We start from the raw sequence: 17418 nt of genomic DNA on the forward strand, positions 1-17418 counted from the left end.
AATGCCAACCAGAGTCATGCAACTTGCCCTGTACAGTCCCCTTACGATAGATAGCGAGTTTCCCAAATCTGAAAGCAATAGCTTCGATACTTAAGGAGTAAAATGGACCGTAACACAAAACTTAACCAAATGTTAAATTATCTAAGTATAAAAGGGGCCATAATTCTGTCAAAATGCCAGTCAGAGTTACATAACTTTGCCTGAACAGTCCCCTTATGATAGTTAGTAAGTGCTTCAAGTATGAAGGCAATAGCTCTGATACTTTAGGAATAAAGTGAGCCTAAACACAAAACTTAACCAAATTTTCAATTTTCTAAGTATAAAAAGAAACATAATTCTTACAAAATGCTTGATAAAGTTGTCTGCTCTTGTTTATAGATTGGGGTCATGTTGGTATAGAAGCATGCAAAATATAAAAGCAATATCACAAGGTACATAGAAAATATTTGAGGTGGTACGCAGTGAAAAAAGGGCCATAATTCTTACAAAATGCTTGATACAGTTGTCTGCTCTTGTTTATAGGTTGGGGGTCATGTTGGTAAAGAAGTATGCAAAATATAAAAGCAATATGTCAAGGGACATAGGAAATATTTGAGGTGTTACGCAAACTTTAACATTCCAACGCTAACGGGAAAGCTCGCGCCCATGCCAGGGTGAGTAGGTTAGCTCCACTATATATATTTCATATATAATAGTCGAGCTAATAAATAAATGTGTTAAAAGTACATTTTGTTTAATTTATCAACAATTATCTATTTAAGTCTGCTTGCAAAATTGAATATTGGATTCCTTTTGACTGGATGAATAATTAGTGGTCCATTAATTCACATTTTACAGCAAATGCTACAAAAGAAATTTAAGTTTACAGAGTGTCACTTCACATATCAATACCTCTTTTATTGGATGGTTTTCGTGTTTGATGTTTGGAAACACCACCATAATCTTCTTGATGCCTTTGCTCATGTCACTCCTCACACTGGCAGCAGCCATTTTTTTGTCCAGCTCACTTGTTGTGCCCTAGTTAAATTATGACACAATGTTGCCACCCAAGACAGTAAAATGTGACAACCAATACAGTAAATAAAACAAAACATGGCGCAACAATTTTGAGATGCAGATGTTTTATTTAATTGCCATCATATATTATCTATGAGACTTTTAACAAGAGGGCCTGAAAGGCCCAAAGTCGCTCACCTGAGATAAAAAGAAATGACCTGTTCTTTGCAGCCCAAGATATCAATAGAACAAATGTTCTAACCAAGTTTCATGAAGAATGAACAACAAATGGCCCCCTGGCGACCATGTTTTTCAACAGACCGGAACCATTTTTGAACTCGTCCAGATATTATTGGGACAAATCTTCTGACAAAGTTTCATGAAGCTCCAACAATAAATGTGGCCTCTACAGTGTTACCAAGACAAATATTCATGATGCATAACGGAAGACAGACAATTGACAACAGGTGACCACAAAAGTTCACCATGAGCAAAAAATATTATGCTCATAAAGATTGTCACCATGTGTGAAGATCAGCAAGTGTCATTCAGATTAAACTAAAAATGTGACTAAACAAATATTCATAATGTTTCACTATAAACAACTGTGGTAGTGCAGCCTCGTTCGCTTACGTAAGTGAACCGGTCATGGAACGGTTACGAGTTATGTAACTTTGTGAGCACTTATGTGATACGGAAATATTTATAGAGTCTAATTAAAGAATGCTTATTTCCGGTCAGGATTACACCACTGACTGGTTGTAATTCAATTAACTAAAGGCGTCCAGTCAGATACGAATGAATACACTCAAAGAATTAATCTATAGGTGAAAACCAAAGCAGCTTTAACGAAAATAACTAACTTCTATTCTAAGAACTAGAAAAATGAAGAACAATGACAGAGAATTAAGGACAGGTACAAGCAAAGTCTAAAGAATCTAAGCATCGTTAAAAATGAACAAATACAGCTAATACCTTAATGAATGTAAAAAGAAGCCCGTTTAAACTATTACTTTTATATAAAAGAAGTTGTATTTACTCAAAACGTCATTGTTATGAATATTAGACCGGTTATATTTTACCATTTTTATACCTTTTCTGTACATATTGTATCATATAACAGAATGAAATAGTAACATTATATACTGTGAACTCATTACAATCCAACATTGAGTAAGGAGATTATTCATATCCATGTCTATTCATATCTATGTTTTTAGTAAAATAAACTCGTATCTATGTTTTCAATAAAATATAAATATAAACTGGAAAAGTGATTCCTTTTAAAGTCTCTTTATCAATTAATTAATACCATTATTTTTCAGTAAGATTCAAATTTAATGCTTTATTCATAACTACATTTGCATACAATTATCATAATCTAAAACTGCAACAAGGGCTGTTTGTAAAACATGCATGCCCCCCATATGGGCTGTCAGTTGTAGTGGCAGCCATTGTGTGAATACGTTTTTTGTCACTGTGACCTTGACCTTTGACCTAGTGACCTGAAAATAAAAAGGGGTAATCTGCCAGTCATGATCAATGTACCTATGAAGTTTCATGATCCTAGGTGTAAGCATTCTTGAGTTATCATCCGGAAACCATTTTACTATTTAGAGTCACTGTGACCTTGACCTTGTGACCTAACAAGAGCTGTCAGAGGACAGCGCGCTCGACTATTCAAGTGCTTGACAGTATAACGTAAACCATCATGGGGAAATTGTTCATATTTAATAATTTATTAGACGATCTTTCAAAAATAAAAGAAGGAAAAAAAAAATTTTTTGGGGTGGGGGAGAGATAGGGGTGGGGGGGGGGGTTTGGGGGGTGGGGGGTGAGAGGGGGGGTATAATGTGGGGTGTGGTAATTTATTAGATGTTTAAAAAAAAATGGAGGGGTTGGGGGGGGGGTAGGGGGGGAGTAAGAGGGGGGTATAATGTGACAGTGTGGTGGTAATTTATTAGATGTTTAAAAAAAATCCTTTTTTTGGGGGGGGGGGGGGGGGGGGTGGAGGGTGGTGGGGGTGAGAGGGGGGGTATAATGTGGGGTGGGGTAATTTATAAGATGTTTAAAAAAAAATTGGGGGGGGAGGGGGGAATAATGTGGGGTGTGGTAATTTATAAGTTGTTTAAAAAAACAAAAACAAAAATTGGGGGGAGGGGTAGGGGGGGGGGAGTATGTGGGGTGGGGGGGTAGGGGGGGTGAGAGGGGGTATAATGTGGGTTGTGGTAATTTATAAGATGTTTAAAAAAACAAAATTTGGGGGTGGGGGGTGGGGGGGGAAGGGGGGGGGTGGGGTGAGAGGGGGGTATAATGTGGGGTGTGGTAATTTATTGGATGTTTAAAAAAAATTGTTTTTGTTGTTTGGGGGGGAGGTAGGGGGGCAGTTAGAGGGGGGTATAATGTGGGGTGGGGTAATTTATAACATGTTTAAAAAAAATCCTTTTTTTTTGGGGGGGGTGGTGGGTGGAGGGGGTGGGGGGTGTGAGAGGGGGTATAATGTGGGGTGTGGTAATTTATTAGATGTTTAAAAAAAATATTTTTTTTTGGGGGGGGAGAGGGGGTATAATGTGGGGTGTGGTAATTTATAAGGTGTTTTAAAAAAACAAATTTGGGGGGGAGGGGGGGGTAGGGGGGAGTGAGAGGGGGTATAATGTGGGGTGTGGTAATTTATTAGATGTTTTTAAAAAAATCAGAAGGGGAGGGGTAGGGGGGGGTAAGTGGGATGGGGGGGGGGGAAGGGGGGGGGGGGGTGAGAGGGGGGTATAATGTGGGGTGTGGTAATATATTAGATGTTAAAAAAAAAATTGGGGGGGTGGGGGGGTAGGGGGGGTGAGAGGGGGGTATAATGTGGGGTGTGGTAATTTATTGGATGTTTAAAAAAAAATGTTTTTTTTTTGGAGGGGGGGAAAGGGGGGGGAGTTAGAGGGTGTATAATGTGGGGCGTGGTAATTTATTACATGTTTAAAAAAAATAAAAAAATTTGCGGGGGTGGGGGGTAGGCCGGGGTGGGGGTGAGAAGGGGGTATAATGTGGGGTGGGGTAATTTATTAGATGTTTAAAAAAAAATAATTTTTTTTTTGGGGGGGGGGGGTGGGGGGGTAGGGGGGAGTGAGAGGGGGGTATAATGTGGGGTGTGGTGTAATTTATTAGATGTTTAAAAAATTAGGGGGGGGGTGGGGGTGGGGGGTGAGAGGGGGGTATAATGTGGGGCTGTGGTAATTTATAAGATGCTGTTTAAAAAAAAATTGGGGGGGGGGGGTGAGGTTGGAGGGGGGAAGGGATTCTAGTAGGGGCGTGGGGTATTGTTTGGGTGGAATCCATTGTGGTATTAAGGTAAGTGTTGTTTTGTCAAAGTAATAATAAAATGTGATCATAAAAAATAACAAATGATCTCACACTGACATGAACAAATATCCTCTATTTATTAAACATGAAATTTAAACTTATTGCATGTGTTTTCCCTGTATATAAGAAAGATATAATAGTGTAGTACCTCCCCTGTTCTGCTTATATTTATATTAATCAACAAAATTAAACATTAACGCAATATTTAATATACAAAATATACAAAATATACAAAAAATCTCATATTCTGATAATATTTTTACTGATCCACTTTATTTACTTAAATGAAGATGTTTCATTGGACTGATCATTATAGATTTAGGATTACAGACCAGTTGCTTCAGTTATATTGTTCAGAGTTCGCCCTGTTAGCCGCGTATGCGTTCTTGAGTGATCATCCAAAAACCATTTTACTATTTTGGGTCACCATGACCTTGACCTTTGACCTAGTGACCTCAAAATCAATAGGGGTCATCTGCGAGTCATGATCAATGTACCTATGAAGTTTCATGATCCAAGGCCCAAGTGTTCTTGAGTTATCATCCAGAAACCACCTGGTGGACGGACCGACCGACAGACCGACCTACATGTGCAAAGCAATATACCCCCTCTTCTTCGAAGTGTTTTAAAACCAAGGGGTTTAACAAATTCCAGAGGTGAACTAAATGAGGCAGCAGGTTAAACAAGGGAGTTAACTATTAGAAAGAATGTACAAAAAGTATGTACAGGTTATCTTTATTGAACATTATGGCTTATCACAACTAGACTGTTCACAATCATGTTTTCACTATATACATATACAGGCTGTCAAGTGACCTTTTTTCAAAAAGTAGGAAAAAATAGGAACTACTTTTGCAAGAAAAGTAGGAAAAAAGTAGGAAAAAGTAGGAACTTTTCCCTCAAAAGTAGGAATACATAATACTTATTTTTTAGACACAGGTCCAGGAAACATAGCTTGAAACAGAGCAGGAGTGCCATCACATGTTCTGTATGGATACCCACTTGAAGCTACCTTAAGGGCCCAGAAGATTTCAGCCTTTTGTACCTGTTCCTTGTGTGATGGATGTACTTGCATACAGATAGATTTATCCCCACAACCCTGAGAGCTGCTTGGCTTTTGGGCACTTCCAAACAAACGCTTTTGTGAATTATCATGCATGTATTTCATGTTTTCCTTGTGTTTTTATCCATCTGCATGACTTATAAGTTGATAAGCACCAGAATTACTACAAGATGGACTTCATTCAGACAGTACAATATCTTGCAAACTCATTGCCGGTATCTCTCTTGCACCATGATCCCAGTGTTTTTCCACTGTTGTCCAACTTCTCCATCCATGAAGGGTTAAACTTTGTTTTCCCACTAAGAATTTTAGCACTTATAGTGTATCTATGATAATTAAGTTTCAAGCAAAGCTACCCTGATAAAGAAGTATACATGTAATTAGATGCTGTTCATTTTGGTGTATTATTAAATAGTTGGTTAGAGGTCTTCTGTGTATCGATATAAAAATGGTAATTATATTGTGCATGTTATATCCTTAAGCAGAAGACCAAATTTATTTAGTGATACACCAACTTGTTGTACAAGATTAATACTAGTATATAAAGCAGTGTAAATGCTCTGCTACAGCTACATTGTGAAACCTTTAAATTGACAATAGGGTACAGTTATAATGACTTAAGTTACATTCAAAATGACTGGTCATTGCAGAGCAGATTATGCAACTGGAGATAGGACCTTATCACCTGACATCTTTTATGCCAGCATTGATTGGGCAATGAAACAGTTGCACTACATTGTTTATTCCAGTTTCAAATAATGGCTTTTACATTATTGATGACTTTGCAGGAGTGTAATAATGCCGTTTAATAATTTTAATACTTCGCTTTAACACCTTGAAGTTACCTCACTAGCAATGGCATCATTAGACAAGAATTGTGTTTGTCCGAAACACAATGCCCACTATTGCGCAGCTTTGAAATAAAATTTCAATATATCATTTGGCAGGTTTAGAAATTATCTCCCTTTTAAAGCTTATTACTTCCCTTGGATTGTATTTTTTAACTTTTGACCTTGAAATATGACCTTCACCTTTCACCACTCAAAATGTGCAGCTTCATGAGATACACATGCATGCCAAATATCAAGTTGCTATCTTCAATATTGCAAAAGTTATGGCCCATATTAAAGTTTTCGGACGGACACACACACACAGACAGACAGACAAACGGACTGACAGTACAACTGCAATATGCCACCCTACCGGGAGCATAAAAATGTATCAGGGCATTTAGGCTCTGTGCATTTATCTTTAATTACTAAACATGATGTACCTATGATATCGATAGAACATCATATCCGTTGTCATGTAATACAGAATTTATTACATTATATTTGTAAATGATGAAAACTCGGCAAAGCATCAGTTTTATCTTTTTTCAAATAACTTGTGTAATAAATTCCATATTACATAACCACTCATACAATACATGTATCTCTATATCTCTACATTCCAAACAGCAATATCATGTAAACATGCATAAGGTTTGGTCAAATTGTTGTCAATGGAAACAAAATAAAACTGGAATAAACAATGGGTTCCCTCAGCTCTTGCATCACTGGGAACTGTGTAAGGTAGTGAAGTCTGCAGTGTACAAATGCTAAGGAAGTAAACAAGGCACTATTGTTACTTCAAAAAAACCTTGTCAATAATTTTAAAAGTTACATAAGAAATAAATATTTATGCTCCTGAAGAGGTGCTAGCAGACAGTCAGCATGGGTTGTCAGGTCTCATCTAGATGAATGCACATTAACAGGGATACAGTCATGCCATAGATTCATTCATCCTGCAAGTTTACTAAATTAACTCTTTAAAAAAAATAAATTCTCCATTGAAAATGAAAAAGTAGGAATAGTAGGAAGATTTGGTAAAAAAATAGGAAAAAGTAGGATCCTGATGAAAAAGTAGGAAATAGTAGGAAAAAGTATGACCGCTTGACAGCCTGCATATAGAGAAAACTGCCCCACCCCCTGGCAGCCATGTTTTTCCACCAATCGTGACCATTTTCGAACTCGTCTGAGATATCTATAAAATTGATTTTTAGAATTTTTTTATGATGATTAGGCAAAAAATGTGACTTCTAGAGTATTCACAAGCTTTTTTTACTATATAAATATAATGAAAATGACCCCCCCCTGGTGGCCATGCTTTTTTACCGATCCGAACCATTTTCGAACTCAACCGCCATATCCAGAAAACACATGTTCTGACCAAATTTCATGAAGATTGGTAAAAAAAAGTGACTTCTAGAGTGTTCACATGTTTTCACAATATACATATAGAGAAAACTGCCCCGCCCCCTGGCGGCCATGTTTTTTCACGGGTCTGGACCATTTTCGAACTCGTCCGAGATATCAATGAAACCAATGTTTTGACCAAGTTTCATGATGATTGGGCAAAAATTGGGACTTCTAGAGTGTTCACAAGGTTTCTCTATAGCCATATAAGGAATACTGCCCCACCCCCTGGCAGCCATGTCTTTTAAGGGACCGGAACCATTTGTTAGCTCAACCAACATATCATTTAGACAAACATTTTGACAAAGTTACATGAAGATTGGGCATCAAATGTGACTTCTACAGTGTTCACAAGGTTTTTCTTATTTTTGACCTAGTGACCTAGTTTTTACCCAGCATGACCCAGTTTCGAACTCAGTCGAGGTATCAATGGGACAAATGTTCTGACCAAGTTTCATGAAGATCGGACAATAAATGTGGCCTCTGGAGTGTTCACAAGGCAAATGTTGACGACGGACGACGCACGACAGACAAAAGGCCATCACAAAAGCTCACCATGAGCACGTTGTTCTCAGGTGAGCTAAAAAAGGTATAAATTGAGCAAAAGGATACAAATGTTTTTTTTCACAGACATGTAATCAGAAGAAGTAGATTTAAAACCAGTTGTTAACCCTTTACCACTTAGATGCGTATTTTAACGCATTTGTAGTCCCTTAAAAAGTTATATTTAATATAAGACCTTTCTGACTGTATTCAAGTTTTAAAGGCTTTATTTCCAACCCTTAGATATTGATGAGCAGCAAACAGCATAAAACCCGAACAGACTGTTAGTTACTCACAGGCTGTTCTGGTTTTATGCTGTTTGCAAATAGCCATTTTCACTTTGTTTCTAAGTGAGAAAGGGTTAATCTATTTTTGTATATTGATCCAATATTATGATTTTTCAAGTGTAGTGATTGCAATAACAAAATGTTATGTTTTTGTCATTCTTGTGGGTAAAGGAAAGAAAAGAACAATAACACAACAAACCTCTTCAGGGTAGAATATCAACACTTCCTTAAGATATATGGCAGCAGGACAGTCCTTTTTTTTGGAGGGTTTCACTCTATTCCTTGTTTTCTTTTTTGCATATGTATGTGGCTCAGTGCTTTTTTTCTTCGCCTAAAAGGTAACTGTATGTACACGAACATGCATATTTGATCTGACATAACACAGTTTTGAGTTTTGCAAAAAATCTTGTGACTAAGTCACTGAAAGCCTTATTTAAACATGTGTATCTGTATAAAACAATTGTACAAAGAGTAAACATTTAACTCTTCATGGAATGATAAGATCATTATTGGAGATCCAAAGAACTAAATCTTATGTGCATTAGTCAAGACAAAATAGTAGAAACTTGTAAATTAAGCTGATTCAACTGAATCATATTTTAAAACAAAATTGTCATTGAATACAACGCTTGATCAATGAAGACCCCATAGACATGTATTTAGTTTCAAGTGAATACCTTTAGTAGTTGAGGAGATTGATGTTGCATGCAAAACTTTAACCAGGAATGTTCTAATTACACAAAGGGCCATAATTCAGTTAAATTTCATCTTAGAGTTATGGGCCTTAGAAAGTGTTCTCCAGTGATGACCTTGTGGACATATTTTCACTTTTCAGTTTCAAGTGAATATCTTTAGTATTTGCTGAGATAAGACATTGTACAAGAAGTTGCACGCAAAACTTAAACCATAGTGTTACGCCAATACGACGCCAGGGTGAGTAGGATAGCCCCACTGTTATTTGAATAGTCGAACTAAAATGCATCGTTAATTAAATAAATAAGCAATATTATCTTCAGATGTATTGATTAGCATATTGACAAATAACTGCATTAAATTGATGTTCACACTGTTGTTCAGTTAGAGACTAATTATTGTATTGTTGTAGTGATGTGGATATGTTGTGTTCACAGAAAACATTCGTGCAATTGCCAATCCTTGTGTTGCAAAATTCTTAATTTAGGGTAACCAAGAACAATTTTAGACCAAAAAAGGTCAATATCAAGTTCATAATGGGGCCAGTTGATATGAGATTGTTGAGTGTTGATACAAAGCATCAATAAAAGTATCAAAGTCTTGCTTTTACATCAAATATGCAGAAATGAAAAGGCAGTCTTGGTTCAAAACCCTAAAATTATATGCTTTTATCTTAAAACATTTGCATGCTACAACTTACAAACATTAAATGAATTACTTGGATAAAACTTAACAATAATTTAAACAAGGGACAAAATTGTCACAAAACCAGGTTTTCAATTTAAAAAAAGTCTGATAAAGGGAAACAATTTAAAATGTGCATTGTTTCCCCCCCTTGTTTCAAATTAAATCTATTTTTACTTGTGGGGACCTTGATTTCAATTTGAAATGCGTTTGTCAAAAACACTATGTCCCCTTCTGCGCCGCTTTGACTCTATTTTTTTGACCTTTGGCCTTGAAGGATGACCTTGACCTTCCACCACTCAAAATGTGCAGCTCCATGAGATACACATGCATGCCAAATATGAAGTTGCTATCTTCAATATTGCAAAAGTTATGGCAAATGTTAAAGTTTGACAGAACCAACAGACAGACAGACAGACAGGCAGACAAACAGACAGGGCAAAAACAATATGTCCCCCACTATAGTGGTGGGGGACATAAACAAGAGGGCCATGATGGCCCTGTATCGCTCCACTGTTTTTTTATGCGAAAAAACGTGCAATGCGCATGGGTTGAAATGTACTCAAGCATGTGACTTTCTCTTTCTATCCCTCGTCCCACTGGGCGCTTAAAGTTGGAAGGGTGAGCATTTATATATATGGAAAAAGTTACTATCGTGAAATAAACAGACTAAAAAGCCCGGGAATTGTTGCACAGGTCCTTTGCTTATAACATAGGTACATTTATCTCTCCAAAAGATATTGTCGTTCTTTCTATTTCACATATTTTTAGATGCTGAAGATCAAATCTATGCTTTTGACTTGAAACAGATTCACAAGACCCATATGAATCAAAATGCCTAAACCCTTTACCAAATGACACATTTTGGACTTTCCCAATTTGAAAGAGGTTGCAGACGACAATTAAATTGTAATGGAATCTGAAGGAAATGATCAGGTAAGGTAGAAATAATTGTGATAAAAGGAGAAATTGCTCATCTTGAGCAATTTCTCATTTTATCACAATTATTTATAAAGTCGTCAGCTACAAACCTGTAAAATCCTGTTAGTGTTTGGTAAAGGGTTAATAATCTCTGGTTCCTTCTTAAGAGCCTTTCACACATTTATAACAAATACAATAGTAGCATCTTTCTTTGTAAAGCATCATCTCAAAATATAACAAGAGCTGTTTGTAAAACATGCATGCCCCCCATATGGGCTGTCAGTTGTAGCGGCAGCCATTGTGTGAATACGTTATTTGGCACTGTGACCTTGACCTTTGACCGAGTGACCTAAAAATCAATAGGGGTCATCTGCGAGTCATGATCAATGTACCTATGAAGTTTCATGATCCTAGGCGTATTAGCTTTCTTGAGTTATCATCCGGAAAGCATTTTACTGTGAAAAGTCACCGTGACCTTCACCTTTGACCTAGTGACCTGAACGTCAATAGGGGTCATCTGCGAGTCATGATCAATGTACCGTAGGTTTCCACGTATAGCGCGCAGTTTTTTACCTCCAAAAATCAAATTAAAAAGTTGATGCGCGTTATACATTGATACAACGCTATCCTGGCTGCTAAATTGGTAAAAATATGTTGTGTAATCGTAAATAATCAAAATGGCCGCCATGTTTTTTTTCCAGAAAACCACCACCCTATAATCTTACTGACTGAGGGGCCATTGTCGAAACAACCATAAGTCGCTACTGGTAGGTATGAACGCTGTAGAAGAAGTTTTGTCAAAATAAATTTGTTTGAATAAACTTGCGGACATTTCTTTGTTTGTGTTTTAACACTTCCTTTTCGATGAATTCCGATGGGGATTGTTGTCGAGAGCAGGCAAAGGTAGGTGCGAACGAGGTCTTTTTACGGGTATTGGTAGGTGTGAAAGGGGATCATTTTGCACTTCGTAATTGGCAGATGATATTGAGTAATATGTGCCACGACTTGTGACAATATGCAATTGCATTTTGTGTGTATAAATATTCAACGTTCAACTGTGGTGTTTCAAACTATCGTTAGCAATCGCCTAACCTACAACACAGAGAGATATTGACATCGTCCTTCGCCCGCATACCTCAACAATTGTATCCCTGTCTTCTATGCGTAATTCAAATTTACCGGTAATGCCCACGCTTTCCCCGAGGAAAAATCACACGATGTACACTAATTCTTATTTTCTCACGTTTTTCACGAAATGCACGTGGACTGTTAATCTTTTGCAAGAAAATTATAAAATTGTCAGAAAAGTATAGTGCTATGCAACCCCTGCTCCTAATCATAATGACGCTTCCTATTTTGAATGCTTAATTAAGCTTTCCAATGCCCCGGATTATTGGACTGTGTAATAGTAAAATGGCGGCCATTTTCGGTCCGATTTGGTGGTTTTATTGTCTTGAAATATTTTTTTCTCCATTTTTGCATTTAAAAAACAGCCTGCGCGCTATACATGGGTGCGCGCTATACGTGGAAACCTACGGTACCTATTAAGTTTCATGATCCTAGACGTAAGCTTTCTTGAGTGATCATCCGGAAACCATTTCTCTAAGTTGAGTTACCGTGACCTTGACCTTTGACCTAGTGACATGAAAATCAAAAGGGGTCATCTGCGAGTCATGATCATTGTACCTATGAAGTTTCATGATCCTAGGCATAAGCGTTCTTGAGTTATCCTCCAGAAACCATTTTACTATTTTGGGTCACCGTGACCTTGACCTTTGACCTAGTGACCTAAAAATCAATAGGGGTCAACTGCGAGTCATGATCAATGTACCTATGAAGTTTCATGATCCTAGGCATAAGCGTTCTTGAGTTATCATCCGGAAACAATTTTACTGTTTTGGGTCGACGTGACCTTGACCTTTGACCTAGTGACCTGAAAATCAATAGGGGTCATCTGCCAGTCATGATCAATGCACCTATATAGTTTCATGATCCTAGGCATAAGCGTTCTTGAGTTATCATCCAGAAACCATTTTACTATTTCGGGTCACCGTGACCTTGACCTTTGACCTAGTGACCTGAAAATCAATAGGGGGTCATCTGCGAGTGTCACAGGGTATAAATTCATATTTATCGTTAGTAAGTTATTTGTTATTCATGTCGAGTAGTTTTAGGTAGCTCTGATATAAAGTCTGTAATCTTAGTTATTTTATAGTTAACATATAGTTGAATTTAACCTAATTTAGCACGTGCACGTAACAACAAATCATACACTTTCCCTCCTTTATTCAGTTGTTTGCTGAAGGTTGCTTCAGACAGCCATTCAATCTTTGATAGAAACATTATATTATTTGTGTAGGACATTTTATATTCCTGCAGATACCTTTATCGATCTATTAAAACTTTAAACCTCGATTGATTCGATAGTTTGTCGTCGAACCCAAAGTACGCAAATTGCGCGTAGCTAGGCCGGCAACAATGGCTCCCAACGTTCTTCACTGATTGATCAAATAATATAATTTGGACAATCCGTGTGCACAATCCTTTTACGAGGATCTACACTTGATGGCCACATAAGACGTCGTTTAATACCCTGGTTAACGTTAAAGCATGCTAAGGGCCCTCTTCAAGACCGTTACGTCACATCATCAGGACCAAGGACCATTCGTCGCTGGAAGTGTATAAACTGTGTGTGACTTGGTGTATAAACACTGACAATAGTGATTATTTCTCAGGACACATGGCGGTGTGGTGAGCTGTACATTTTATTATTGATTAGTTAGTTTATTTATTTGATAATATTTGATATATACTATTGTTCACTTTATATCATTAATTTTGTAATTAATGTAAATGTAAATGTTTGTCCAACCTAGGTTAAAGATTTTTTGGTTCAATGCACTAACCATAGGTTGTCCCGTTTAACATACGCCCCTGCATTTGTGTAAACTGTGTTTTCACTGTCACTAATCCGGTTTCAATAACAATAGAAGTACATTAAGTAGTACAATACAGACAGGTAGGCACGTAGATAGCTCAGGTGCTAGTTTAAAGGTCATAATTTGGGATCAAGACAATCAATAAATTTGCTGCCCACTTATAAAAAAAAGTTTCAACTCATGTAAAATCAAAATTGTCCTTAGTTGTTTCAAACTTACAAAAAATTGAAACAACGCTCACTCATAGTACTTTTATAAATAGGAAATCGTTAAAATCGAGTTATTTCTTACTGAAAATAGACTGATCATCTAATTTCATTGGGAAATACTGGTTTGCGTTTAAGCCTTGCAAGGTAAAATAATCGCGTCGATTTACCGCGTATTCGAACGAAGAAAAAATAAATCGATGTAGCAATTTAAAAGCGTACACATTCGGTTTGTGGACAGTGCTTTTAAATAATCGATTTATTTGATAACGGGAAAAGAAGTACTATATTCGTTGGTAGGAAAAATAGTAATTGCGTTGCGGGTTACACTTGACACTACGTAAAAGTGACCAGTGTAATTTTCGGACCGGAAATAGGGTATCGAATCTGTACAGATAGCGATTTAGTTGTATGGTACATAGTATTCAATGATTGTGTGATTGAATATGTATGGTTGTACGTGTGTGAAAGTGTAATTGTAAATAGTTGTACGTGTGTGAGAGTGTATTTGTAAATAGTTTAATCAAATTGTTTTGTTCATTGTTTCATAAATATGCATCTATAGGTGTTATTATTATAATTAAATAAGATCAATTCCTCAATTAAATCATAATTTGTGAATTAATTTCACTGAATTTATTTTAATTGTTTGTAGACATTTATTTAGATTTTTGTTGAGTTTGATAAAACTTGAACATTTATTTTGACTTTAGTTTAATCTAATTTACAGTAATTGTTTATTAATTAAGTGATTATTAAATAGAGAGCTAATAAAGAGAAATAAATAGTTGAACATTTAATAATAATACCTATTTTTGGTATTCAATAATTGAATGAATGTGTACATTTTTTTTGTTATTGTATTGTGTTATATGACATGTAAGGTTATACATAGGTGTTAAAATTGAATTAGATGTATTGGTCACTATTTAAGTTAGTGATTTAGTGTTGTATTACATGTATATTGTATTATTTTGAGTTGAACAGAAAGGCAACTGTTATGAAATGTGAATTTAAAGGTTGATGAAATTGAAGTGGTTTACAAAGTGTTTTTAAAGAAAAGTGCGTACGACTGAAGTGAAATAGTCACTGGGAGAATAGTTTTAATTGTGAATTGTTGCATTGAAAGTAATATTAACGACAAGTGATTAAGATTACTGATTGACATTATGAAATTGAATCTAGAGTGAGTGAAGTTGAACAAATACTAATTACATACTAGTTTTTAATGAATTGTTTTGTGTTGTAAAGTGCAAAGAATATTGTGAAGAGAAGTGAATTAAAGAGAAGACTTTGATATCTGCATATGGTTCGGATCAATATCATAACTTAGTGCTTAGTGTGAAATTAGAATGAGTGTGAATATACATGTAACTATTTGAAAATGGATTCTGATAGACAATTAAGGAGACAAAGAATGGAGAAACATAAAGAACAACAAACATTAAAGGAACAAGAGTTGAAAAGTCAAAAGGACATTGAAATGCTGAATAAAATAAAGGAACGAGACTCAAAGATTCGTGAAATTCAAAAACAAAGAGATGAATTGATAAAGATGAGAATAGAAAACAAAACAGCCCAACATAGCGATGTGAATGATGCAAATGATGTTAAGCATAAACAATTAAGAGAAACTGTTGGAGAAAGATTACAGCACAAGTGTAAAGAAATGGAACATGAAAGGAGGACTGAACTTGACCATGATAATGATGTTGATGGTGCTGTTGGATTAACTGTTGGATTAAAGACTGATGATTACCATGGCAACGATTATGAAAGTGACATGGATTCAATAGATGAGGAACTTAGTTGGTTGACTAAGAAGATGGAGGAAACATTCCAGATACATGCTGATTCTGAGGACAGAATTTTTAAAGAGGGGGTGCGGTGCAGTACTGAAACACTTACACCATCTGAATGTCACGAATGTGAACATGACCACAAAAGTGACATTGATGAAATTACAATTGATGAAGATGATGATGAAAAAGCACTTAAAGCTGAAATAAAAGCAATGAAGCTTCAACAGATGAAATTAAAAGAGGAACTTCATCTGAAAGAGAAAGCAAAAAGATTCAAGGAACAAGAATTATTGAAAGAAACACGTCGTAAACAGAAAGAAGAAAGAATAAGGAAACTGAAAAGAACAAAACAAGAATTGCAAGAAGATATTATGGAGACACGGAGCACAATTACGTCATTAGACGAGGCATTGGAACATGAAGATATACATCACCGACACAAACATAACAGAAATGCGGAACGAAGAGTGCTTCCTAATCCACCATTAATGTTGAAACCCAGTGTTCCTAAATTTTCGGACCCAACTCAATTTAGAGGATGGAAAATAGAAATCGAAAGTATGATTCGGTCAGAAATTTACCAGAAAGACATACTGAAACAGTGCGTAAGAAATGAGATATCTGGAGAACCAAGAAAAGTTTTATCAATATTGAAAGCCACAGCAACCTTAGAAAACATTTTGTCAACGATGGAAAGTAATTTCGGTGATCTAAAAAGCGGACAAAGTATAATGGAAGAATTTTATCAAGCCAGACAAAATAAAGACGAAGACATAACATCATGGGGTATACGAATTGAAGAAATGATTCAAAGAGCTTTAGAAAAGGGCGAAATACAAGAAAACAAGAAGGATGAAATACTGAAAACAAAGTATTGGAAATACTTAAGAAACTCTGAATTAAAGAATGCCACTAGAGTGTTCTTTGAAAACTCTCTCACATTTGAAGAGTTACGGAAACGAGTGAGAAAAGAAGAACAGGAAATGACAGTATCACAAGAGAGAAAAGAACATACCAAACAGATCAATACAATACAACTAGATCAACAATTTAGAATATTGAATGATCTAACAGAGAAATTACAATGTATGCAAAAACAACTAGATGTATTTACACAGGAGAAAGTAGCAAGGAAGGACAATAGAAGTGAAAATGTGACAAGAGATTACAAGCGATATGATAATAGACCACATTGCGGAAATAGGAGAACGTTTTCACGAGGCAGGGGTTACTCAGGAAACAGAGGACCTTATAGAGGCAGACGACCTTTTTCGCAAGATGTTTATCATAGAGACAGCAACTCTCAACATCATTTAAACGGGAATCAGCTCTAATTGATGGGGTCAATGAGGGCTGTGAAGATACCACTATCCCCAAACAGAAACCAGTGGAAAACATGTTTAGTAGAATGGTAGGCGATGCTAACCTATCTACTATTACCATTAACGGAAAAGAGACAACCGCGCTTATTGACAGCAGGTCACAAGTCAGTGTGGTAACTGAAACGTTTTACAACAGAATGACGCTAAAACCAGAACTGATGTCACTACATGAATTTGATCTTGAATTGAAAGCAGCTAATGGCACCCGTATTCCATATTCTGGATATATTCAGGCAACAATTGGAGGTAACATTTTGGACATGAACATAGAGACAATTCTTCTCGTTGCGCCTGTTAGCGAAAGTCATGGTAGTGCT

The 17418-nt window shown here is 36.4% G+C and overlaps 1 protein-coding gene across 3 annotated transcripts in view; it reads right to left on the reverse strand.

Annotated features, from left to right (window-relative positions):
- The window catches only part of LOC127844546 (uncharacterized), a 61675-nt gene that overhangs the window by 4135 nt on the left and 40122 nt on the right, over positions 1–17418 (reverse strand). For all 3 annotated transcript variants that reach the window (XM_052374894.1, XM_052374893.1, XM_052374895.1), the window contains exons 8-9: positions 8674–8805; positions 892–1017 (exon numbers count right to left, since the gene is read on the reverse strand). In XM_052374894.1, the coding sequence (XP_052230854.1) occupies positions 892–1017; positions 8674–8805 (258 nt within the window). The remainder of the gene's footprint in view (positions 1–891; positions 1018–8673; positions 8806–17418) is intronic.

This window comes from Dreissena polymorpha, chromosome 9 (assembly GCF_020536995.1).
Source record: "Dreissena polymorpha isolate Duluth1 chromosome 9, UMN_Dpol_1.0, whole genome shotgun sequence".
Classification (NCBI taxonomy): Eukaryota; Metazoa; Mollusca; class Bivalvia; order Myida; family Dreissenidae; genus Dreissena; species Dreissena polymorpha.